Source organism: Tachypleus tridentatus, chromosome 13 (genome assembly GCF_004210375.1).
Source record: "Tachypleus tridentatus isolate NWPU-2018 chromosome 13, ASM421037v1, whole genome shotgun sequence".
Lineage (NCBI taxonomy): Eukaryota > Metazoa > Arthropoda > Merostomata > Xiphosura > Limulidae > Tachypleus > Tachypleus tridentatus.
This window is the reverse complement of record NC_134837.1, coordinates 190,794,227-190,819,361: the sequence shown is the minus strand read 5'-3', so window position 1 is coordinate 190,819,361 and position 25,135 is coordinate 190,794,227. Positions and strand designations below refer to the sequence as shown.

Sequence of the window (25,135 nt, the reverse complement as noted above, 5' to 3'; positions counted from 1 at the left end):
AAGATAAACTTTTGAATTGTTATAATAATTTTGATATTAAGTATGTTAATGAATTATTATAATAAAACCAAATCTGTTGTTGACTTACAACTATAGAAGTGCAATGCAGTTTTAATTCTTATAATATATTAAAAGTTTTACCTTTGATGATGATTCATCTGATCCTGAGGAACCTAAAAATATGAAGAAAAATATTTCAAAAATCATTTTGAAACTTTGTTTTTTAAAAAAGCTGAAATACAATGGAGTTTGTGAAATTATTTTTAAACATATTTCATTCAATCTCAAAATGTAAGACAGAAAAACTTGGAAGAATTAATTAAACATTTCTATTCAAAAAATTTGAAATATAGTGCAATCTGTGATATTTATTTTGTTTAATCTCAAAATAAGGATATTACAAGGACTTGTAAACAAAAACAAGAACTGACTTAATCCTTTCACAGTAGATCTAAACTATTATCTAACAAAAGCCTATGAGTGTCTGCTTATAACAAGCAAACTGTGGACTGAGGGTCATAAAATGTGGCATGTATCCTTAGGATCCCCCTGAGGGACTGACACATGGTGGAATATTGTTCATACCTGTGGGCCCGTGTGTCATCCTCATGCATGGAACAGGCATGTCTGATAGTAAATAGATCAATAAAGGGATTACATATAATACTTTATTCTAAGATCTTCTTTCCTCGTGTCTTTAAAGAAAATACAGACAATATACATTAAAAGATACGTTCTTGATTATTTAAACAGTTCCTTACCCCACGATAAAGCCTGTATCTTCCTGTTATCTCTTCTTTTCATTTCTTCTTGTTGCTTCTGTTCTTCACCAAGGTTTTCACTTAAAAAGAAAAAAAAATCACTGGTGAACATAACAATGTTACAATAAACAAAACTACCAATATCTTTTTTTGTTAAAACATTACTTTCTTGTTGCAAGTAGCTATACGAATATATAAATATTTGAAAGATATGACCTGAAGGTGTCTTTCTCCACAGAATGAAATAATAAGCTTACTATTATACAATAAAAAAGTTTTAAACTAGTGTGTTTCTCTAGTAGTAAGTATGCATATATGATAATGTTGTATCCCTTTACGGTGTATAACAACAGTAATAATAATGATGAACATTAGAAAGTGTCCAACAATAATATGGAATGGGTGTCAAATTTAAAGTATAAAGACAGGTGTTCAATGCTAAGAACAATTAAAATAAGAAATATTTTATCTTAAAGAAAAGCCACTACCTTACATATCAATACTTTATAACACCCATTTTTAATGTTCAGGGTTTATCTTGTTAACGAGTTACATATTTCTCAGTGTAAGTATGGTGTTATTAATAATTAATATTGAAGAGTGGACTTAAAAATTACAAATTAATGACAATAAGTTAGCAAAAAAAGATTTATGGCAATATAGAAATATATATAATAATTGCAAATACGTTACTTAGCAATGTAGAGGATCTAAAAAACTTAACTGGGAAAAGGAATTTACCATAATATATGTTTGATGTATTGAAAACTGGGTCTGGCAGAAGGTTCATAAGCCCAACATTTAGACATCAGGCTGTATAAGTGAGGTGGACAGTTAGGTGGGAGGGGAAGCCTTTCTCCATTCTCTATTTTTCGAATGACATCACTGTTTTTTATTCCTTGAAATGGCTTCACTCCCATCATTAGGATTTCCCACATGCAAACTCCTAAGGAGTAAATACAAAATACAGACTCAAGTTCTTAAAAATGCCACTATTAGTTCTACATTTAAATTCTATGTTTGTTTATTTTTTTAAGCTGAATCACTGATGTCTAATAATTTGCTAGTTATTTATCCATTAAGTATACCTACAAGGATACATTTAATATACAGAAAATGCAGAGAATCAAATTTAAACCTATAAACTGTGTTAAATCCCAGATGAGAAATGTTAACAAAATATATTTCAACAAAAATATTTTACAATAGCCATCTTAGTATTGTCCTATCTAAATTCAAATTGATAGACTAGAGTGAATATAACTAGTCAATAGTATCTGCTACCAACTCTTGTTTTACCCAGTAAATTGATTTGGCCATCTCTCTTTTCCTGAATTTCATATCTCCAAAGGGTGAAGTGTGTGTTTTTAGTATTGAAATGTTAAATATTAAAATTTGTATTCATAATATATGCATTCCCAGCCCACAAATGCATTAAAATATTTCATTCTGGAACAAAAAAAAATCATCACAGAAACTGTCATTAGTCACAACCTCAGCACTGTAAAACCAAAATTGATAAATATTTTTTTTGTTACAAGTACATTTAGATCAAAACTCTTTGAATTATCTTACTGTCACACGTATTTTGTGGTTAAAATACAATATTTTAATCTTTAGATTCTTCACTTAAACATTTTAATAATTTCATCTTCAAAAGTTTCAGGATACAGACTAAATGTTCTGGTATTACAAAGTTTAATAAATATAAAGAGATACAAAGAAAACATTTATTTAGTAATCAGAATTTGGAACATCTATCTCAGCATTTCCCAACCCTTTTACACAAGGCAATCCTATACACAGTCTACAATTTCCAGGCACCCCTAATGTTTTATAGCCTAGGTAACATAGATGTAGCCAGGAGGGGTTACAGATATAACAAAATTTTTGATAAAACTTTTGAAACACCTCTGGAGAAAATTTGAGGCACTTTGTTTGAGAAACACCAATCTACCTTTTATCAGAACCACCTGAGGAAATTAAGAAACTAAAGATTTTTATAAAAGGTTTTTCCTAGTTTACTTCCACATCAAGATATGCCATTCCTTCATTTCTCTCAGAAAATAATTTCTAATTATTTTGTACAATTTTTTTTTTTCCTAATTTTGGACTTCATCACTAAAATATATTATTCCTTCACTTCTAATGCAAAATTTGTTTATCTTGTAAAAGACCAGATGTTCCTTTACCAAACATCCAAACATCACTGGCTGTTGTGAAGCGCTGAAAATTGATGGATTCTGGAGCCATCCATTTGATAGGAAGTTTTCCTTTACTAGCTTTGTAGTAATGGTCCTCAATCCAGCGTGATAAGCCAAAATCAGCAAGTTTGATACAGTCATGTGATGTCACAAGGACGTTCCTGGCAGCTATGTCTCTAAAGAATCACAAAAACAGTTATTTAAGTTAACAGCCAAAATAATAAATGTTTCTAATTTTACTACTTACAAGATATGGGCTTTTGAAATAGTTTAAAGACAGCATAACTATAATCCTCAAGAACAATTCAAAACAAAACTTTCTTAATATTTTCTATTCTTTATTACACAAAGTAAATTCTATGTAAATCATTAACCTAGATTAAGAAGCTCCTCTATATTTGTATTTCTAGCATATCAATGACCTGTTCAAACCAACTTATTTTACTCCTCTAGATGCTATAATATCATATTCACAATAACTTCCATAAAAAAATGGTTTGGTTTGCTTTGAATTTTGCACAAAGCTACTCTAGGGCTATCTGAATAGCCATTCCTAATTTAGCAGTGTAAGAATAGAGGGAAGGCAACTAGTCATCACCACCCACTGCCAACTCTTGGACTACTCTTTTCCCAATGAATAGTGGAATTGACTGTCATATTATAATGCCCCCATGGCTGAAAAGGTGAGCATGTCTGGTGTGATGGGGTTCAAACCCTCAGACTAAGAGTCGAGCCCTAACCACCTGGTTATGCCAGGCCACCAAATAAAAATGAAAACCAACAATAAATGAACAATGTAATTTTCATGAAAAGTTTCAATGATCTCATATTAAAAAGACAATCTAAAGATCAAGATATACTCAGTTATGTGTGATGGGTGCTAATACTACATTTACTAATTTCACAATAAATTTTCAAAACTGAAAAATATGTTTAAAGTAATAAGGTTTACACTATCCTAGGAATCTACAACAAACAGTCTCGAAAGTTATATATTATAAACTACACACACACACAGTTGATTATCTTATAACTAGTTACTTCCCTCCTAAAGACGTTTTCAAATATTATTTAAAATTTAAAATGTCTTAACTCAGTAAGATTCCTAACTGGAGACAAAACATAATTTTCTGCTCTGCAAAAAAAAACACAAACTTCTAATCTACATAGACCAAACATATTTAGGTTTAAAATTAATACTTTGAACATATAAAAAATGCTTGCATCTTGCTTTAATTTCATCTTAGCTATGAAGAAACGTTTTCTTATTCTATTGAGAGAAAAGAGTAGCTACAAGTTGATAATCTTACTTCTAAATAAACTTTACTTTCTGGATAGGAAAGAGCTATAAGTTACATTGGCAATCTTAACTGCAAACACTTCTTTACTTTCTAGGTAAGAAAGAATAGCTATAATTTGATAATCTTACCTGTGTACAAACTTTTTACTTTCTAGATAGGAAAGAGCAGTGCTAAGTTGATATGAATATAGAACTAGGGTAGCCAAGTCCAGCTTATCTTTTTTATTTTGAAGATATGATCGCATCTGTTAAAAATACACAATATTCTAATTACGTAGCAAAGTTTAATTCAAGCCATAAGTTTTGTGATTTATACAATTTTGTTTCCATGACAATTATCTATATATATTCACACAAAATTTAAAAACTGCACCAGATAAATAAAAGCTGAAAAAATGAAGTTTCAAATGTCAATGCAACATTCCAGTTTAAAATCTCTGTAAAGGTATATAAACCAACATATATACATATTTTAGGTGTTTTAACAAGACTGTTTGCCATTTCTTATAACTTAATCTTTGTGTTGGGGATAAAATCATAAAGAATCTGCAATATCTCTATTTTAAAATAAATCTTAGTATATTATAGAATTATTTTATTATTTAATCTCTCTAGTTTTAGGCACAGAATCAAGTTTCATTTTTTTGACAGAATAATTCATTGAAGTTAGTTTGGAAAGTTGAACTACACAAACATTTTTAATGTAAAAAAACAGGAAACAGAACACACCTGCCCATACTTAGCAAGCTCCATAACAATCATACTTGGAGATGGTGAGCAAACACCAATTAGTTTGATAATATGTGGGTGGTCAAACTGCTGCATAACATCTGTAGAAAGGTGTAAAAAACTGTTACTAACCACAGTCCTCAGTGAATGTTATTTGGTCTTTAAAGTTCATTTCAAGAAAAATAGTTTATTCAGTCCAGAGTCCAAACATTTACAACATTAATAATTTTACAGTTTAAGATTCTTAATGGTAACAAAGGAGTTTCTACAATCATCTTAGATTCAAGCATGCAACATTATTGGTGACTAAATATATTAAAGAGGCACACAGTAGGCCTAACTGAATTATATACATTAATTGAAATTAAGTAGTCTTACAAAATAAAAGAAATGTTATATATATATATATATATGTATGTATATAAGTTTTAAAACAGTCTAATTATGACATTATTTACTTCCATGTTTAGTATACTTTATTCTTGTGTGTCTTGTTAAATCACTTTTATTTGTATTTACCATGTAAGAAAAATTGGACCTTATGAAAATATGATAATTTACTATTAGACAGCACCTGCAAGATTAATAATTTAATTGTATTCATTTCAAGATTACAACACATAAAATTTGATAAATAACACTACAACAATAATTAAAACAATTTGGTCAATACTATAAAAATAAGTCTTTCATCTTTCTAACTTAGTTATTTGAAACTGGTTAAAAATACAAATAGAATTCTTAACTTTACATTGTGACTTCTGGAAATTATGAAACAGAGAACATTTATCATAGTAACAGCCTCTGCACTCATATTACATTGCTATAATTTAGGGTCAAAACTACAATGCTGTTTCGTGCCATCATGTCTAAATCTATATCTAACTTTATATTTTCAAATAGGTAGCATTGAATGTTCTTGTTATATTATTACAATAATTGTTAACAATTTAAATATCTGTTTTATATTTGTTTAAATTTTATATTTCCACAATACAGTTGGATAGTTTAAAAAATAGAACATTTAACTTGACAGGATTCTAGTTTGGTATCAATATAACATTGGTACTCTCCTCACAAATTTCTGAACCCTCCTTGTAAAATTTCTCGATGACTTTTAAAATCCCTGCTAAATGTCTGGAATCTCCAGTCTTTCACTACAATTTATTAATTCTTTTTCAGTACTAGATTTTTGACTTGTATTTTTACAGTTGTTTATCTTTAGTTTGTTTCACTATTGTTTATATTACATTATCTCATATTGTGATGTAAACATTAAAAAAATGTCAAACACAGAGAGAACTCATATTTATTAGTTATCAGGTGACATATTTTCCATTTTAAGTATCAAGACCATGGACCAAATTGCCCTCTTAAAATATAAAAAATGTCAGATCTAGCTTTAAGTCCATTCCCCACTGGTACGGCAGTAAGTCTACAAATTTACACTGATAAAATCAGGGGTTCAATTCCCCTCAGCAGATACCCTGATATGGTTTTACTATAAGAAAACACAAACAAAATATTTCAAAATATGTTACTTAAAAAAACAACACAGAATTAATTAAAAAAATGTGTTGCATACATGTATATGTGCATAAAAAGAAATCTCTACACCACTTTACTTACATGCTTCTTCCAAAAATTTCTCACGGATACTGGGGTCACTCTCTGGCTTACACGTTTTGATAGCCACTGGTATCAGGTCACCCTCCTAAAATATTACAAATAAAAAAATTTTCAAGTGACTACAAGAGTTTTAAACAATACGAGTAGTGACAGATGTGCATTAATACACACACAAGTTAAACTAGTAAGTGGAGTAGCAGGTACTACACCAGGATTCAAACAGTACAACACAAGCTAATGGAAATCAACTTTAGTGATAAGTAATGAAGTATGTAAAGTTTACTTTTTTGTGCAAAGACCAGTTGTTATTTAATGTATGGCAAAATAACTGCTAAAAAAACTAATACAAAAGTAATTATTATTATTTTTTTGCCAAACATCATGATATCTGTAATTTCCTTCTCAGGGTTAATCAATAAAGTCATGACTAAGCTAAATAACTATTCAACAGAAAGCCAGATTCCCTTTCAATCAGAAGAATACACGATAAAACTTAACCGATCTTTCTTATGTATAATTTTGGAATTTTTAGACTTAGAATTCAGTGTATAATGTTAGTTCTAACACACAGATTATCTGTCAATTTGATACTCAGATAACACTGATTGCAAACATTGCACTTTTGATTTATATTTTTGTAGAAAAGCAAGCAGTAAAAGAAGAAAATGTAACGTTTCTTCTGCTGCCTAGAAAATTTAAAACAGGAATTTCATGTTGACTGTGTGCACTGCTTATTTCTGTACTCATTTTCTGGAATAAAGTGAGATAGAACTGGTGTCCTTCCCAATGAAAAAAATATTTAAACTACTTGGCTAATAAACCATAGCAGTCATTACAATTATTTTTTTTTTCTTATTACAGCATTACCAAGGCTATCTGGTGCTGTCCATAATTTCGAACTGTCAACCAGAGAAGGGTAATCAACTCTTTGGTTACACTTTCACTAACAAATAGTGGTACTGAACATCACATTACAATTGTAACTGCAACTTAGAGGGTGCCAGCTTTTGATCCCATGATTTGAAGATTTTGAGTAAAGTGCCCTAACCTCCAGGTTATTACAATAAAAGTTAAATTTCCTATTACTCTAGAGTTACTTAAACTAGAGAATACTGATGACAGACACACTAACAAATTTTCTTACTCTTTAGTAATAATACATTTAGTTTATATAAAAATTCATTTTTATTTACAATTTCTTTTTTGATGTTTTAAGGCTGTAAAATTTGTCCCATAATATCACTATATATTTACTTATAACTTTCAAATACACAGTTAGGTTCATGTTAACTTACAGTATTATATGAACATACTTTACTTCTACTAAAGCATGTAACATACTATGTATGCTACCTAACAATACATACATACAATCAACCTTAAGAACATATGCTTCCAACTAAAGTAAAAAAAAGAAAAAGAGAAACAAAACTGAACACTAATATTTTTTTAAAAATTAAGGAATTCTTAGTGATTTACTAAATACATGGAACACAGGAAGTATGGTATTAAATTTATACTTTACAAGTTTCTATTGATGTTTGAATGTTTAAAGTCTTAATCGAGTAACAAATAAAACTGAACAAAACAGATATTTCACCTACAAAATTCAGAAATGTACATACAGCAAAAAACTGTGCAGAAAGTTAAACATTTTTCATAGTTAAGAAGCATTTCTACAAAAATATTAATCAGTCATTAATGTTATAAAAAGTGCAAGACCAAACTGCTTTGATAATTTGCCACATGAACAACATTTTAATACATATATTCATGTTTTCTTCTGGTGTGAAATGTAGAAGTATGCTGATGCTTCGTACCTACAGTAAATTACCAAGGTGGATGGTTAAAACTCTATAAGGTGAAAAATAGCAGTTCACCATATAAGTTCTCTCGAACAAAATAATTTTCAGTTGTATGATTTTCAATATACTTAAAATATATCATCACAGAATTTTAATACACAAATGCTTTGCAAACTTTAAACAATGTTGCTTAATATAAAGATGAACTACTTGAGTATTCTCACCTCTGTCCGAAATGTACCCTGATGTACATCTCCAAACTGACCCTCCCCAATAATGTCATTAAAAGTGACCTGAGACTGACATATCTCATAATCCTGACCTATCAGAAAATAAGAGTTTAAGATTTTTTTAATAATACATATCGAGATAATCTAATGTTTCTTTTCCATCTAAATTAAGCAGACACTTTTAAAAACTTATCAGTTTCTTACATCTTAGAAAGCCTTCAAATAAATAATCAACTATTAGACATGATTTAAAATCTTTGCTATATATGTATTATTGTACTTTCAACTCCTTAATAAGGAAAAAAAAAGAGAAATAAATATTCTACCAACAGGTGTTGAATAATCTCCTTCATCTTCATTAACTTCAGCGTAATCTGAAAAAATAAAAGTTGTTCAACTGTTGATAAAATAACTTTCTTAAGTTTGATTGAATCGTTTAAAGACTATACTAAGTCCTATTATATCATGCTCAGTTGATTTTGGCATATCATATTGAGTTAGCTACACTATAGATAATTCTTTTATATCATGTTCAGTTGATTTGGGCATCTCGTATTAAGTTAACTACACTACAGATAATTCTATTACATTTTGTTCACTTAATTATAATATAAATCATTCCTTTATATCATGTTCAGTTGATTCTGATATATCAAGTTAACTGTACTATAATTCATTCTATTATATCATGCTCAGTTGATTTTTGTATATCATATTCAGTTCATTATAATATAAACCATTCTTTTATATCATGCTCACTTGATTCTGATATATCACTTTCAGTTAATTGTACTACAGTTCATCCTATTAGATCATATTCAGTTGATTCCAGTACATAATATTCAGTTTATTCTGGAATACCATATTTAGTTTTTATTATAGTTCCTGCTACAATATCATGTCAACTGATTCTGATAACCATATTCACTTGGCTTTATTATAATTCATACTACTACAGCACAATTGTATGACTTAAATATGTCACTGTTAATTGTACTTCATTTTACTACACCACAGTTGTCTGATTCTGATACGCTACAGTTAGCTAACTTTATAACAGTTTATTTTACTGTATCATATTTCATTGATTTTGATATCTTCAAAAACACATTTTGTTATGAGGATACCCCTCATATTTAAATCAAGTAAATATAGGTTACTTTACATGTCAAAAAAACATTTTATTAAAAGGATACTTTACTATTTGAGCACTGAAAGACACAGATGATCTTACCTTATGTCTAGTATCACTTTTTTTGCAGAGCTGAGTGATAATATTCTAGCAACTAGATTTTTAAGAAACATTACAAGTAGTATACTTACTCAGAAAAGTCATAATATATACACAAAATGCAAGCACATTCCTAATGACCAAAAGATAAGCACACTGTCTAACAATTCTAATGTAAATAGTCTCTGTGTATAAGTTTTAATGTTAAAAAAAATTTTTTTATGGTGCTTTCCCAGTTTAACTGGCATTTATATAACATGACATTGGTAGCTTCAGTTTAGTATATGCTCTTATTTTTACATAACAAACAGGTATTTCTTTAATATATCTCAATTACCATAAGTAATGTGAAGTAAAATGTAAACCAAAGATACTTTATATTAAATCACATATCCTTAAATTAAGTGAACTAAGACTTAAACCAAAAAATATCAATAGTCATGTATTAATTAGTTATGTGAAGTGAGATTTAAACCAGGGTGAGTTAAAAAAATCATTATACCTACACACATAGAGTCAGAAGCCATGCCTGATTTTCTGTTATACAGAAATTCATTTTAGTGACCCATTTCTATATCTATATTTTTGAAACAGCTTTCAACCATGTTATTGTTCAAGACTGGTTATAAAGAGAAGCAAATAACACATACTGAAACTGAAACTTCAGTTTATTCCATATGTGTTAAAACCCCAGCAGTTGAAAATGAAGCATGCTCACCTAATTTAACAAAAAGGTAATATGAAGGTTGTACCTGACAAGTGTAACCCAGTCAGAACAAGTTCTTCATCCTCATATGGATTTACAGTATGATAAGAGTTACCATTTTATCTTTATTCTTAGTTTGTTAAATCTAAACATAAAACTAAATCTAGGTTTATATTAATACCAAACTTCCTTTGCCTTTATTATGGCTTCAAATGGTAGTTAGTTTTACTGTAAGCTTCTAGTTGGTAAGTAACTACAAATATATATGCATACATCCTATATAGTTATACAATTCAAAAAACATAATATTTAGCACATTTTACTTGTAATTCAATACACTTTTATTCAAAATATAATCACATGTCAATAAAAAAACAAACGAATAAACTGCCCTACCTGATAGACTAGAGTTGAACTGATAATCACTGGGGGAAGCAGCAAAAGAAAGTGGCCTTCCTGGTGAGCTTCCTCTGATAAGAATAATAATAAATTAAATTTTAGTGCAAAGATACTACAATAAAACAAATCAGTTTTTTAAATTTTCACATATACATACTTGTGTATTTTATACATTATCATGTTTTGCAAAATTGATAGTTAAAAGATGGAACACAGTGATAAAAAGTTCAATGGGTAATTTGCTTGTAAAATGTAGAAGAGGAAAAATGATTCTTAGTGTGGTTTTCTATTTGATGGCCATGATGGAGAACTCTCAGTGGGTTGTATGTAGTGGCCATAATGGGGAACCCTTGGTGGTGTTTATATGTTGGCCATGATGAAGAACTCTCAGTGGTGATTATATGTTGGCTATGATGGGTAGCTTTTATGACTGGTTATTTTATACTGGACAATTATGATTGGAATATGGATGGATCCCACAAACTGCTATTAGGCACTTCTTTTGTCCCTTTGTTTCTGATGCTGAAGGTTTTAGTTGTTCAAGAACCTGAAACAGACTTATGGAGGTTTAGAAACATCATTCTCTCATGTCTTCCAATTCAGGTGATCATCTAATCTATTTTCTTTTTAATTGTTTTCTACTTAGTCTGTCTTTTAAAAAATGTATCATTTATGCTTTTTAACCTTTTAAGGTCTTCACACTAAAGTTAAATATCAGAGGTTCATGTGTATAAAAGCTAAAAACCAATTAGCCTAAAGAATCAAAAAGTTAATTGTACAACAGCAAACACACTGATTTTCAATCTTCAGTACTTAATCATAGAAACTACAGCAGGTAATGAAAAATACACAAACCTATAAGAAAGGTAGTTAACAGAAAAACATTCATCCTCCCAGCAGAAAATATAATTAATGAACACCTTATGGACCACAAAATTACACTATGTAACACAAATTTTGTTCCTGGATAGTATGTGTTATTTCTTAATTGTTTATGTTGCAAAAGTACAGAAAATGGCCATTATTCCCTTCAAACTTTGCTTTTGTGACCTGGATAATGAAATTTAGAAATTAATCTATTTCATATGTAAAAACAGGCAAATGTGCACGTTTTCATTTACATAAGGTCTGAATAAAACAACATATGAATCAAGATTTACATGTATTTATACTAAAGTTGTACAGAAATGAACAAAAATGTTTAGAAGTGAGTAGTTTTTTGAGATTTGCGACTGTAATGTAAATCACCTTCATGTATCAGCCCCCAAATAGTCTCCCATCAGGTTTTTGTTATACGCTCTCAGCTCACAAAAGCAAAGTTTGAAGAGAAAAATAGGTCTTTTCCATTTACTTTAGGCATAAGCAATTGGGAAATAACACTTTCTGTCCAGGAACAAGAAAAAGTAAATATTTTGTTACATAGTGTTATTGATTGTCCCTTTCCAACAGAAGCCTCTCAATATCTCCAAGGTAATGTTAATGTAATATAAACAGCTCAATCATGTAAAATATTAAATAAAGTACAAAAACTATTACACTTTGAGTTGAAATTGTAAATTAAAGAAACAAACTTTGTCTTAATTATCAAATTTTTTTTACAGTAACTAATTATTATCATGGTTTCAAGATAATTATTTTGCACACACACATACGAAACAGCACAATTCTGTAAAGCTAATTTTTACATCAACAATAACTTACCACTGGTGTACCACGTTTCCTACATGAAATGGATTACATACCTAGAAACGTCATATTTCTCCTCCATCATTTTCTTTATAATTTGAAACCAAAAAGGTAAGTGTAGACTGTTAAGGCAATAGCCTAACCAAAATTGAAAACCAAGCTAAATTTGCATGCCAGGCCATATTTAGTGATATGCTTGCTTTTCAGTTAGTAAATTCATGCTTACTCCAAATTAGCCTTAAATTAAAAAGTTATTTGTATTTTTAACCTTGAATGATTTCTTATATGCATATTGGCTAATAGCCAATTCAGAAAGCCATGGGCTTCAGGTATATTCTTTCTTAATTTTGAATTACTGACCAGATGGAAGGCAGCCAGTGCTGTTAGGCAATGACACCATTACTAGTATGACTTAATTAAAGGAGTTACTTTTTTTAGTAACATCCAAAGTCATGACACTTCTTTTCAAATTTAGTAAATTTTTTGATAACATCATTAAATTTTTGTCAAAACAGTGCAATAGTAATTACTTTTTAAATTCACCAATATTATAGTCAACTAATATATTTAAAAATATAAAACTAATAAAAATTAACAGCTAAAAATATTTGGTTAACTCATAAACAATAATTAATAAACTAATAAAAAATAACCAAAAATATAATAAGTAACAGACTTTTAAAATAGTAGTGATATTGGAACAACAGCAGAGGACTAAGGTATTGCACATGTGTTCCCGCTTAAATATGTTTTATCTTGTTCAAGCATGTTTCAGTTGAGCTTTGAATTTGTAGACTTCTAGTAATGGCTGTTACACTAACAAAGGATGCTTCTGGTATGCATTTTCTGTCAGTTGTTTTGTAAGTTATCAAAAAGGAGGTTACGTGCAGCACTATGTGATATGAAAGTGGCAGCAGTGCAAACAAAACTCCACATAATCCATGGCTATATCTAGACAAATACTTTAAGTTTATTGGAAGAAGCAGTGGTGGCAATTTATCATACAAATGCTTTCTTCACTTTCCTTTAAACGAAATGTTCAGTGTGAACAGTAGATCAGTAAGCAACTTTAGAGCATGTGTCTGTAAAAAAGTTCTATGTTGCTAAGGGACTTGACTCTAGGGCAAAACAAAGTGCAGAATGAAAAAAACAGTGACAACAGGTGAAGGCATCGACAACATGCCTACAAATCTTGCAATTGATCATGAAGAGAAAAAAACAGTGGCTTCTAATGTTTGGATAGAGTTCCTGAGTGTCTTAACAAGAGTTGAATGGGCTAAGGTTGGAATTTGTAGTTTCAGAGTTTTGACAAGTAACTACAGCTAATAAAAATAGCCTTTTCATGTACCAACTATCAGTAGTCAAGACTGTTGCTACAACTGCTGGAGTTGCAGAAACAAGTAGTGAAATAACAAATCATATTTAATTTTTTTAGTTTCTCACATCTTTTAAACTATACAATGTAAGAGATTTGCTTTTCACTTCTAACTTAGCAAAACCAATATTTTATTAGACTGTCATAATATATACTAAAATTAATTTCTAAATACTAGAGTTAACCTGTTTTGTTATTAAAAGTAGATTTAGAAACTAAAGGACTATTATTATATTTCTGGGCCTATGTAGGAGTCACTGTGCATTGGATAAATGAGGGTACACTGGAATATACGCACACAGTTAATACCTGCCATCATAAAAATGGATGTCATACCTATAATCTCTTTGGAAAAGGCACTACAAGCAGTGCTTGTTGAATACTGCATCCAGAACTAAACTGTAAAAACTGCACCAGATAATGGAAGTAACTTCGTCAAGGCTTTCAGGTTAGAAGAAAATTTTAAAATCACATGAATTGGCCAATATATTTAAATAACTGCATACATAAAAGCAAGAACTTTTACTCAGGTGAGTTGTGACTGCATTTTCCATGGTTAGCCCACTGCCTCCATGGAATGAGTTCCATTTGTGAAGTTACACTTGTGTTGACCAATTAGCAAGAAGCTTCAGAATATCACTATAATAATACATCATTAGAGAGATAGAGAGATAACAATTTGTATTACACAAACATGAGTGTGAGAATAAATTAATGAATGAAGTGAGAAATGAAGTAATGTGAGGAGGGAAGATATATATACTCATACTCACATAATTATCTGTCTCATGTCTGGGAGTATTTTCTTAATAAAATCATTTGATGCAAGCCAGAATATGATACTAACCAGACCCTTTGTCATTGTTGAGAGGTTAATATAGTTACAACAGAAAGTATTGGTACCCCTGTATTGTGAGTAGTTTTTTCATTATAACATAAAAAGTATCATGATTAGGATAATGAAAGTAAGGTATAATGTATATATCACACTAACACACATCTACATAAATTTTTATGTAAATTGAACAACAAATAAACTGTTTATAAACAAATAACCAAACATAGGAGGGGCAGAAAGTGTTTGTGTGTCTACTTTAATGTACATTTGTGTAGCCTCTCAGGTGAATAACTTGGTGCAATTTCTCCTCATAGCCCTCCATGATTGTTTGATAGTACTCCAAGGTATTTTCTTCCATTTTTCTTTACAGAAGGCCTCCAACTCTTGCTAGGTTTTTGGATGATGCTGATGAACCCTGGTCTTCAAGTGATGCCAAACGTTTTTAATTGGGTTGAGATCGGGTGACTGCAATTGCCCTCCAGAATGCTTATATGGCTCCTCTGGATTGCACATATTTCGATGTGTGCTTCGGGTCATTGTCAAGCTGGAAGATCCAATGACGCCCAAGCCACAAGTTCCGAGCAGCATTCTTGATATAAGTGCCTAATATATCAATGTACTCTTCTTTTTTCATAATTCCGTTGACTCGATGAAGGCTGCCTACACCAGCAAAGCTGAAGGAACCCCATAGCATGATCGAGCCACCTCTGTGTTTAACTGTAGGGACGGTGTTCTTTGGAAGGTTTTGTTCCCCCTTCTTACAGAAAATATAGCAAACATCATTGTGGCCGAAAAGCTCGATTTTAGTCTCATCTGACCAAAGAATACTCTTTCAATAGGTAAAGGGTTTATCTACATGCTTTCTTGAATACCTTAATCGTGCTTCTAAATGAACAGGCTTTAAATATGGAGTTCTATGAGGACGGCATGCTTTGAACCCAGAAGAGCGTAACATGTTCTTAATTGTAGAGGTGCTTACTTCAAGTTTCCCTTACCAGTTTCTGTATGTCATTATGTGTTAAATGAGGGTTCCTACTAACTTCTCTGAGAACCTTCCTCTTAGTTCTCTTTGGAATTTTGGTGGGGCGTCCGAACGAGGGAGGTTAGCAGTTGATCCTATAAACTTAAACTTGGAAATTATGCTTTGAACAGCAGATTTCAGCACATTAAACAATACCGGAAAGAGACACATGAGACTTGTATTTTACAATAATTCGGTTTTTTAAGTCACTGGACAGTTATTTCCTATTTTCCATGATGACCAAGCAGATAATGATGGAAATGAAGCTAAATTGCCAGAAGTACATTTTTTGCTGGATAAATTCCAATGATTATGAACCCAGTGTCTAGTTCTGGAATGGTATAATGCAGTTGATTCGCCAAACTACACAAAATTTTTATGGGAATATCAGATTTTTAACACGTTCTGAACTGTAGAAACACTTTCTGCTCCTCCTATTTTTGGTTATTTGTTTACAAACAGTTTATTTGTCGTTTAATTTACATAAAACTTTATGTGGATGTGTGTTAGTATAATATTTATAATATATTTTACTTCTATTAGCCTACTCATGATACATTTTATGTTATAAGCAAAAAAACCACTCGGGACGCAGGGGTACGAACATTTTCTGTCGTAACTGTATAAGCACAACATTCAATACATATACATACATGTATATATATATATATACAAACACACACACATATACCCATACACATATAAACACACAAAAGAAACACATCCAACTATGAGTGACATAATATTAATAGTAATAAATAGGGAGATACTTGATTATTCCTTGTCTAACTTGTTGGAATTAAATGTTTGATGTTCTAAACTATGCAGAGAAGTTAATATCTGGAATTGAGTTAAGTGACCAAGTGCTTGAGTTTTATATCAACTGGACATTTTGTGACTGAATCCTGCTGAAAAAGATTTTATTTTGGAATGCATTCAAGTCATAAGACTTATTATTAGAGCACTTGACATCTTGAAGTGTGATAATGAAGCATTTACAGGACTACTGATTCCAACAGTGCTTGTTTGTCCAGCTAAAATGTGAGACTGAACAATAAGCAGTTGTAAATTTGTACAATATAGTTGAAATATTAATTCAAAGCATAGATAACAATTCAACCCTTTCTGCATGTTTTCATCCTAGCTTTAAGCTCTACTGGCTCCCAGAAAATTGGAAGGAACAAATACAATAAAAAAAAATTATTGCAACATATCAAGGTGTGAGATTTAAGTTTCAGTAGACTAATAAATGTATTACAGTGTTTCAATATATGTAGTCTAATCTGTAGTACATAAACAACTGTATTGAATATTAAATACTTTTCTTCTTTTGATTGATTGAAGAATACAATATATCCTTTTTGACATAAAAATGTTCATGTGTACCTCACATGGCTAGAAATTTGTCAAATGTGGTTACTTTGCCAAAATCTGATATTTTGTTTGTTTATATCTCCATCAAATGGTAACTGATGTTGTGGGAAATGGGTTAGCTCACTTACATTCTTTGGTCAAATAACAAATTTACAGCTCTTTGAAGTAATTACTTTATAACTGACAACATCAGCATACTGTTAAGAAATATACAAAGTGTAAATATATGTGTGAAGAAACGTAATTTAATTATTTTCAGTGAAAACAAAATCTTATTGACATTTAACACTTAAGACTAATATAAGGAAAAGTTACTGTTACAATTTATTTTAATAAAAAAAATTACCTGTAACCTGGTAATTCTTCACCTGAAATGAAAACATACTTTAAGTTAATACAATTAGAATTTTTTAAAAGAATTAGTCATTAACAAGTAATAATTAATTCTGAAAGAAAAATTATGCTCATAATTACATAATAAAATAATAAACATAAAAAGTAGATTTAAATAGATAATAAAAGAAATGAATATATCTTAAGTATAAAAACCACATGTGTGTGAAAAGCATGTTATAAATAAAGACTATGTTCTGCTTAATCAAAACAGTTATATTTTCATTGAAGTTCAGGGTTTCAAAAATTTTGGTTTTAATAATTAGAACCAGACAATTAACTTAGTTAACCAATACAGTCAATTACCCATGATTAATGTCCTATACATTATATCAATCAAAATCATGATTAGATTGATTAACATGGTTCAAATAATCAAAATTAGTTTTTTTTTTTAATATTATTGTTTGTTGTTATTTCATGTAAATAAGACATTACTGTTATAATTTTTAATTATTATGTGTGATTAACTGAAGTTTTTTCACCTTTACTGGCTAGTCTCATGACTTAGAAAAATAATCAAATAATTAAACTTCACATTTGTGATTACTACTCATTTCAATAATTTCAGTAACAGAAGTAGTAAGTGAAAATACACTTAAATAATAAGTCTGATAATTAATTGAATAGTTCTATTAGTGACTGATATGAATTATTCATAGTATTGAAAGTGGTTCACTTAATCATAGTTTTTCACACGTAACTGTGTTTTACTTAAAGTAGACAAACATTTCATCTCAAAATCCTGGCCAAACCAGTATTAATAAAATATACTGTAAACGATATTTGCAGTAGACGTTTGTTTCAAGACAGTGAAAGCTAATAAAATGCTCATTTTCAATGTAGAATTTCTTATGTTGTTTTCAAAAACAAGGCTTATCTTTCTCAAAACTAGTTGACAATATTAAAATACTTCTTTAAGCATTTTTGTCTCTCCCTGTAGCATTATTTTATTTAAAACCTGGTTATCTATATTTCTTCAATGTAAAAATACTTGTATAACATCACACCTGAAGTGAGAATTATAGGGTACAAAGTGCTGTACACACACTTGTCTAAAGTTTATATTATTGTTATATATATAAATAACAAATTATTGGTTGTTATTTCATCTAAAAATGAAGTGTAAGGGCCTTAAAGAGAATCTTGCACTAATGAAAGCAAAACTGTAACTGTATAAATTGTGTTCAAAATTGAAAATAAAATCCATAAATTCTAGTCTTGTTTAGATTGTTTTCCAGAATAGTCATAGTAACCAAATCTAACTATACTTTTCCAGCAAACATAACCAATAGTAACCAGCATCTACATTTCTTGTTTAGAAGTTTGACACAAAGCTACACACGAGATATCTGCATATGGACATCCCTAATTTTGAAATGATAGACTAGAGAGAAGGTTGCTCGCCCACAGAATCCATAAATAACACCTGGGCTAGTTTTGTGTGATTGGCTAGCAGAATTTCACAGTCACTTTAATAACACACCTATGATTTCAAAGTGGAAGTGGAGCATAATTTAGCAGTAATGGTGTTTACAATGAGGCCACACAGACAACTAGGAACACACTTAGTTCTTTATATTTCTAATAAACAGAATCCAGTGTAATCTAACCTTTTTTCCAAATGGAATCTGCAGTATTGAGAGAAAGACGGCAGTACCCATCAATCAAATCAGCAATATTTTCTGATACTGACTTTGTAGGGCATGTTATAGAAAGAATCTGAAAATATCAAAGAAGAAAATTTATATATATGTTCAAGTATAATGAATAAATTATGGACTGAAGTTTTGTATGTGGGTCTTTTAATTATTTTCCACAAAATAGAAAAGTGCATACTTAAATTTATGACAAACTATTACAGTTTATCATTACAAAGGAAAGTGATAAGTAGAAATTAAACTAATTTTTAGACATACTTAATAAATAAGAATAGTGGAATGTCATACTTAAATCAAACTTTCAAACATGTTTTGAAATGCTTGGCTGGTGTTTAATTTGGAAATTTAGTCATGTCGGTTTCCTTCAATGTTTATTGTATTTAATACTCTAAGTTTATTATTAATCAAAGCAAACTCCCAGATTTTCTGATATTTAGAACAAATTCTCAACTACCTTATCATTTTGACTGACCAATTCGAGTGTATTTTCATATATGTATCAATAAGAATATGTATTTATAAAACATAATGCTATAAATTTCTTACACTGAAACTATTTTTAATAGGTATTTACCTCCTCTAACAAAATTAACTATTCTTGTTCAGTGCTGCCATCTATACGTGAACTATTTCTATATCCATGCCACGAGCCTTTTTCTCTTCCCTATAAGAATTGAAACATTCCAAGATGCAAATCATCATACATCACTTCTCCACCAATAGGAGCATGGGACGTTTCTGTGACGCAAGTGACTTTATCAATACTCATCTACTGAACTATTACTTTGAAGTTTGGCAGAAGACAAAAGCACCAGATAAAGGGGAGAAAGTGTGAGAAGTGTGAGAGACATTAAGTACCTATCGGAAATATATTTTCAGCATAGAAAAAGTATAAATTCTGATGCGGTATTTATCTCACCTCACGAAATTAGCTAGAATCCTGCACTGAATTGAAGGAGGGACTGGCATGAGAGAATGTTAGAAGTACCCTCTAAAAGTGTCCAAAGGATACCACCAGAAATGAGCAAGTCAGATCCAAAGATATCCAATGAGGGGATCTGTAGCACTTCTGAACCAGGTATATTCTTTGTCCCACTGTTAAATGTGGAGAAGATAACGGTGTAAAAGAGAGAAGCACACCTAAGTGAGAGAGGGATGTGTCAGGATTGTGTTCCAACCATATAAAATAACTCAATCTCATGAATAGAAATGTGGATATGCCCTCAGACATGGAGTGAATATGGCATGCTGAATCACACTTGGTAAATAAACTACACCCAAAACCCATGCTGTTAGGAAACAACATTCATGTGGGTGGAGGGGTACAATGAGGGCCATACTATCTTCACTTCAAACCCCTAAGAACGAGGGAATGAGAATCACGCTGTGTCTTAGGTATATGACAAGTATCAGCACTCAGCTATTAATCTGCAGATCTAACATCTGGTATTGAAAGAATGTATATCACATGCAATCAACTCCCACAAACAGAAGCTTACCAAAACCATCCATGCAATAATGTTCCCATATTAAGATAGGACAAGGGAAAACTAAGAGGATAGAAGTGTAACAATCCACATGCCATGTTTTTGACCCACAACACACACAGGAAAAATCGAGGGAGAAGGGCAGATAATCCAAAATGTGTGTGAGGTATTATGTTGATTGGTTTTACTTTAAATTCAAAACCCACCCATGGAACACCAACATCCACTTGGGGGTAGCATGAAGGCTCCAAATCAAAGTGATGAACTACATTTTTATAAGTGTATCCCTCATTCTTAATTGTATCTCACAAAAAGGAAAGTGTTATATCATCTCCTCCTGCAGAACACCACTGTCTTATTCTGCAGTTCCATCTTTGCCACAGTCACCCACTCCAACAGCTTAGAAATGGAAAATGGTAAAAACTCTCATACTCAACTGGAAGAAAAAAGGGTGAAAAGGAGGTGGAAAGTCCAGAGGAATGTCATCACCTGAAACATTTCAATGGGTGTTCAAAAAACCCCTATTTTGAAAAACAGACCATACAAAACTATACACTACAGGCATGGCAGGGATAGGTAGCAATCCCCTTCTGCTTTACCTATGCAATCGTGGGTGGTACATTCTAGGACGTGCATGTTTATGAAGCAAAATATCATGAAGTTATCCATCTACAAGTGATTTTGTAAACACCCCATCTCAACTGGGATCCATATAACAATGAATAAAGAGAAGGCCTTGAAACGAAAAGAAAGTTTGAATAGAAACATGCTAGTGAAGGTTGCACTGAAGACTAAAGAATGTCCATAAGTGAAAGACAAAACCTGATGAAGAAGAAACTGTGATATGATGGAGGTAATGGAAGATGAATGTATTGAGTGTGGTCCGTATGCCCAATTGTAGAATTTCCTCTGATGTATGATGCAGACAAGAAATGAGGGAAAAGATTAGGTGTCTAATCTGAGGAAGAGACACCCCAAACAAATTCTGGAAGGAAGAAGCCATTTGAATTAAAAGTTGAACTCAATCAGTAAGGATTGAAGGTGAAAGATCTTGAAGGCAGGAAAACTACCAGAGAATAAGAGCCTGGAATGTGTACCACAGAAGGAAGACATACAGGCAATATAATAGTGAAGATCTCTGACTGAACACAGACATCTACCTGTAACTGGTGGAGGGAAAAAATGAGAAATACAAGGAATGGAAATAGGAAATAAATATGAGTTACCCTTCTAAGCTGCTGAGGTCTTTGGGGAAAGGAATGATTCAGATAAAGGAGATGTAGGTTGATAAAGTGTATGTGAAACAGCAATAGCACACCAATCTGACCATCAACATTCACAGGCTAAGAAGAGAATAAAATTTACTTTAAGGGAAAGGTGAAACATGGAACTCAAGAAAGTGAAAGAATGGAAGCATGGAATGATGTGAAGCCAATGGGGTGAGAGCCATGATAATTCCATTGCTTAATTGCAAGGCAAATTAATCAGCACAAACCCAAATATATGGGGAGGAAGGAAAAACCAGAAAGGGATGGAAATATTGGTTATGGAGTAAGGAAGAACATGGCTCATGAGAAAAAGGAGGAGGAGATAAAACATCACATACCTGAAAAATAAAATCCAAAAAACCTCATTGGATCCAACTGATTCCACAGGTGGGGGATGGGAAAGTACAGTAAAATCAGGAGGTGAAAATAGATGATACAAGTCTTCATCAGTCTGAACAGGCTCAGTCCTTTCAAAAAGAATAGGGGTGAGGTCTGGAGACAAAGGATGGTTCATTAAAATTCAATATCATAGCAGATAAATCTACTATTGGTCCACCCATACCTGAGGCTTAGAAAAGCACTAATAGCTGGTGTGAACCCTGAAGTGTTAACATGAAATTTGGAATTCATAGTGAAGAAGAGTCCATCAAAACTGAGTGTTGAAAAAGAATAATGTGACTGGAACTAACAGACAAAACTTTTAAAGTGATAAAACTGTGTGAATGAAAACTAAATAAATTAAAAACCACTTTGAGGGGAAACTTCAACGAAATCAGGAAACAAACAAGAAACATATCCAAATACAAGCATTGCCAAATAAGAAGTGATAGTTTGATAGTGAAGTATAGTGGGAGTGCTTTGTGTTATATGAGCATATCGTGTTCCTGTTGGCAGAGAAGTGACGCATGAAGATTTGCATGAGAGATAGAGTGGAATCTTTCAATTCCAACAAAGTGGTACAGAAAGCTTGAGGCATGCATATGCAAAAGATAAATGTCACATTGGAAACGAACATTACAAAATGAGGCCCCAAAAGCAACATGACCTTAAAACATATAAAGAAGAAAAATGTTTTCAAGCAGCAATTTCTGTAAACACAAATTTAAACAAGAGTAGAATAGGTTAGTTCAAAAATAATTTTGCATTCTGGGAACCACTGCTGTAATTTCTGTAGTGATTAAATGAAAATAAAAAGACATTTTGATGATGTGCCAAAGTCCTAATATTGTTAGGTCATTCTTCACATCTTACATCTGCTTGGCCAGCAATCTTTAAACGAAGAACATGTTTGGTGCTGCTGTCAGGAACACTTGGAATGCTCTGTATACTCTGAACATGGCAGAAATTGGCTATATGGCTAGGCTAGAAATAAAGCAATAGTATCACCTTTTAGTTATTACAGTGTGTTGCACATGTTAGTTACATATTTACATATTTAATAAATCATTTAACACATCCATTTTTTCATTTCACATTTCCTAACTCAACAACTGTTTTAATAAATTTAGAGTGAATTTTGACATTAGTAGTAACTGCAGACACTATACCTACATATTGATTATATAAAAAGTAGTTTCAATGCAAACACTGGAACTCAGTGTTTAAAACCACACATAAGCAATCATATCATATGTAACCAAGTGCATGTACAAGTTTATAACATAAAATGACACAGAAATCATTATCTGCTTAACTACCTAATTATGTGACATAAAAACTAATTAAAACACATTTTGCAAATGTAAAATGATATAGTGAGGGTAGTGCCCAAAATAATGCAAATAAGATTATAGAGGTTATTAAAGTTTAATATTACACTGTAATATACACAAGTACAAAATGGTTACAAAGTCGGTCTAAATGACTGATCTCATTACAAGAGTATGTGACAATCAAGACATGTTTTGATTCAACTTGTTTGTACATGAGTCCTACACTCTTTGTTATACTGATTTCTATCCTAATATGACCATGATATTATGATAAACAAACTACATACCAACAGTCACAAATATATAACTTTCAATTGTAGTAATATTGAAGTGAAGTGTGCATTTTTCAGTGTAACATCAATTTTAATATTGACAGCCTATATTCTTGTTGATACTGTCATTCTTAGAACATTTTGCATTCACAAAATATTTGTATTACTTGTTTTATGACGTTTATTAACCTTCACTGAAATATATCTAATAAGATTTAATATTATATGTATTGTCTTTTTTTCACTCTATCATTTCATATATATTATAGGGATTGGCTTCCGAAAGACACCAACTGTAAAGTGTACAAAGCAATGGGTATTCTACATGTTACAGTCATCTAATGCTCATCTATTATTCACTGGTAATTCCTGTTTTCCCCTGTACATAAATTTTTCAAACGAACATAATTTACACTAGAATTAAGATTATTTTTATTACTACTAGTTATTACAACTAAGTAATGATGATAACATTGTTCTCTGTCCAAAAATGCCTAGAATTGATTTAGGTTTAAACTGACATCAGTGATAAAGTACTTGTACAGTTATCTGAGCTCAAACAAGTAGAAAGATGAACAGTCTAGTGGGTTTGTCACTTTCTGGTTTGGTATCTTAGCAATGGTTTCTTTCCTTGTTTTGGGGCTTGTTTGGTGGAGAAATAAATGAAAGTGTGTAATCATCATCTTTTAGAGTAAGATTCTCTGTCACTGTTGATTTTGTTAGCGTGTATATTTGTATTATGCTGATTGAATATTTTCACCATCCATACATAGAGAGTTTACCAATTGTATGATATTGTAATTTAAATATATGTATTTCATTATATTTTACAGCTAATCAATGTTTTTGGAACATTTTCATTAAAAAACTTCAGGAACAGTGACCAAGTTGTACAAAATATCATCAAACACTTAAATAAAACAAAAGAAAAAAGTAGTAAAGTTTATAAAGCACAAGTATTAAAAGTTTATAAGTTCCTATTTTTTATCAAAATGGTTTAATCTGTTAGGTTATACAAATATTACATATTGTATATTCTTTGTAAAATACTTAC

The 25,135-nt window shown here is 30.9% G+C and overlaps 1 protein-coding gene across 1 annotated transcript in view; it reads right to left on the bottom strand.

Annotated features, from left to right (window-relative positions):
• LOC143240917 (focal adhesion kinase 1-like) overlaps positions 1 to 25,135 on the bottom strand; it is a 68,206-nt gene that overhangs the window by 2,953 nt on the left and 40,118 nt on the right. Inside the window, exons 9-21 of the mRNA XM_076484164.1 lie at positions 23,349 to 23,459; positions 19,295 to 19,403; positions 17,635 to 17,656; positions 10,992 to 11,065; positions 8,985 to 9,032; positions 8,653 to 8,750; positions 6,624 to 6,708; positions 4,995 to 5,095; positions 4,395 to 4,510; positions 2,954 to 3,141; positions 1,503 to 1,707; positions 762 to 841; positions 142 to 173 (exon numbers count right to left, since the gene is read on the bottom strand). Coding sequence (XP_076340279.1) covers positions 142 to 173; positions 762 to 841; positions 1,503 to 1,707; positions 2,954 to 3,141; positions 4,395 to 4,510; positions 4,995 to 5,095; positions 6,624 to 6,708; positions 8,653 to 8,750; positions 8,985 to 9,032; positions 10,992 to 11,065; positions 17,635 to 17,656; positions 19,295 to 19,403; positions 23,349 to 23,459 — 1,269 coding nt within the window. The remainder of the gene's footprint in view (positions 1 to 141; positions 174 to 761; positions 842 to 1,502; positions 1,708 to 2,953; positions 3,142 to 4,394; positions 4,511 to 4,994; positions 5,096 to 6,623; positions 6,709 to 8,652; positions 8,751 to 8,984; positions 9,033 to 10,991; positions 11,066 to 17,634; positions 17,657 to 19,294; positions 19,404 to 23,348; positions 23,460 to 25,135) is intronic.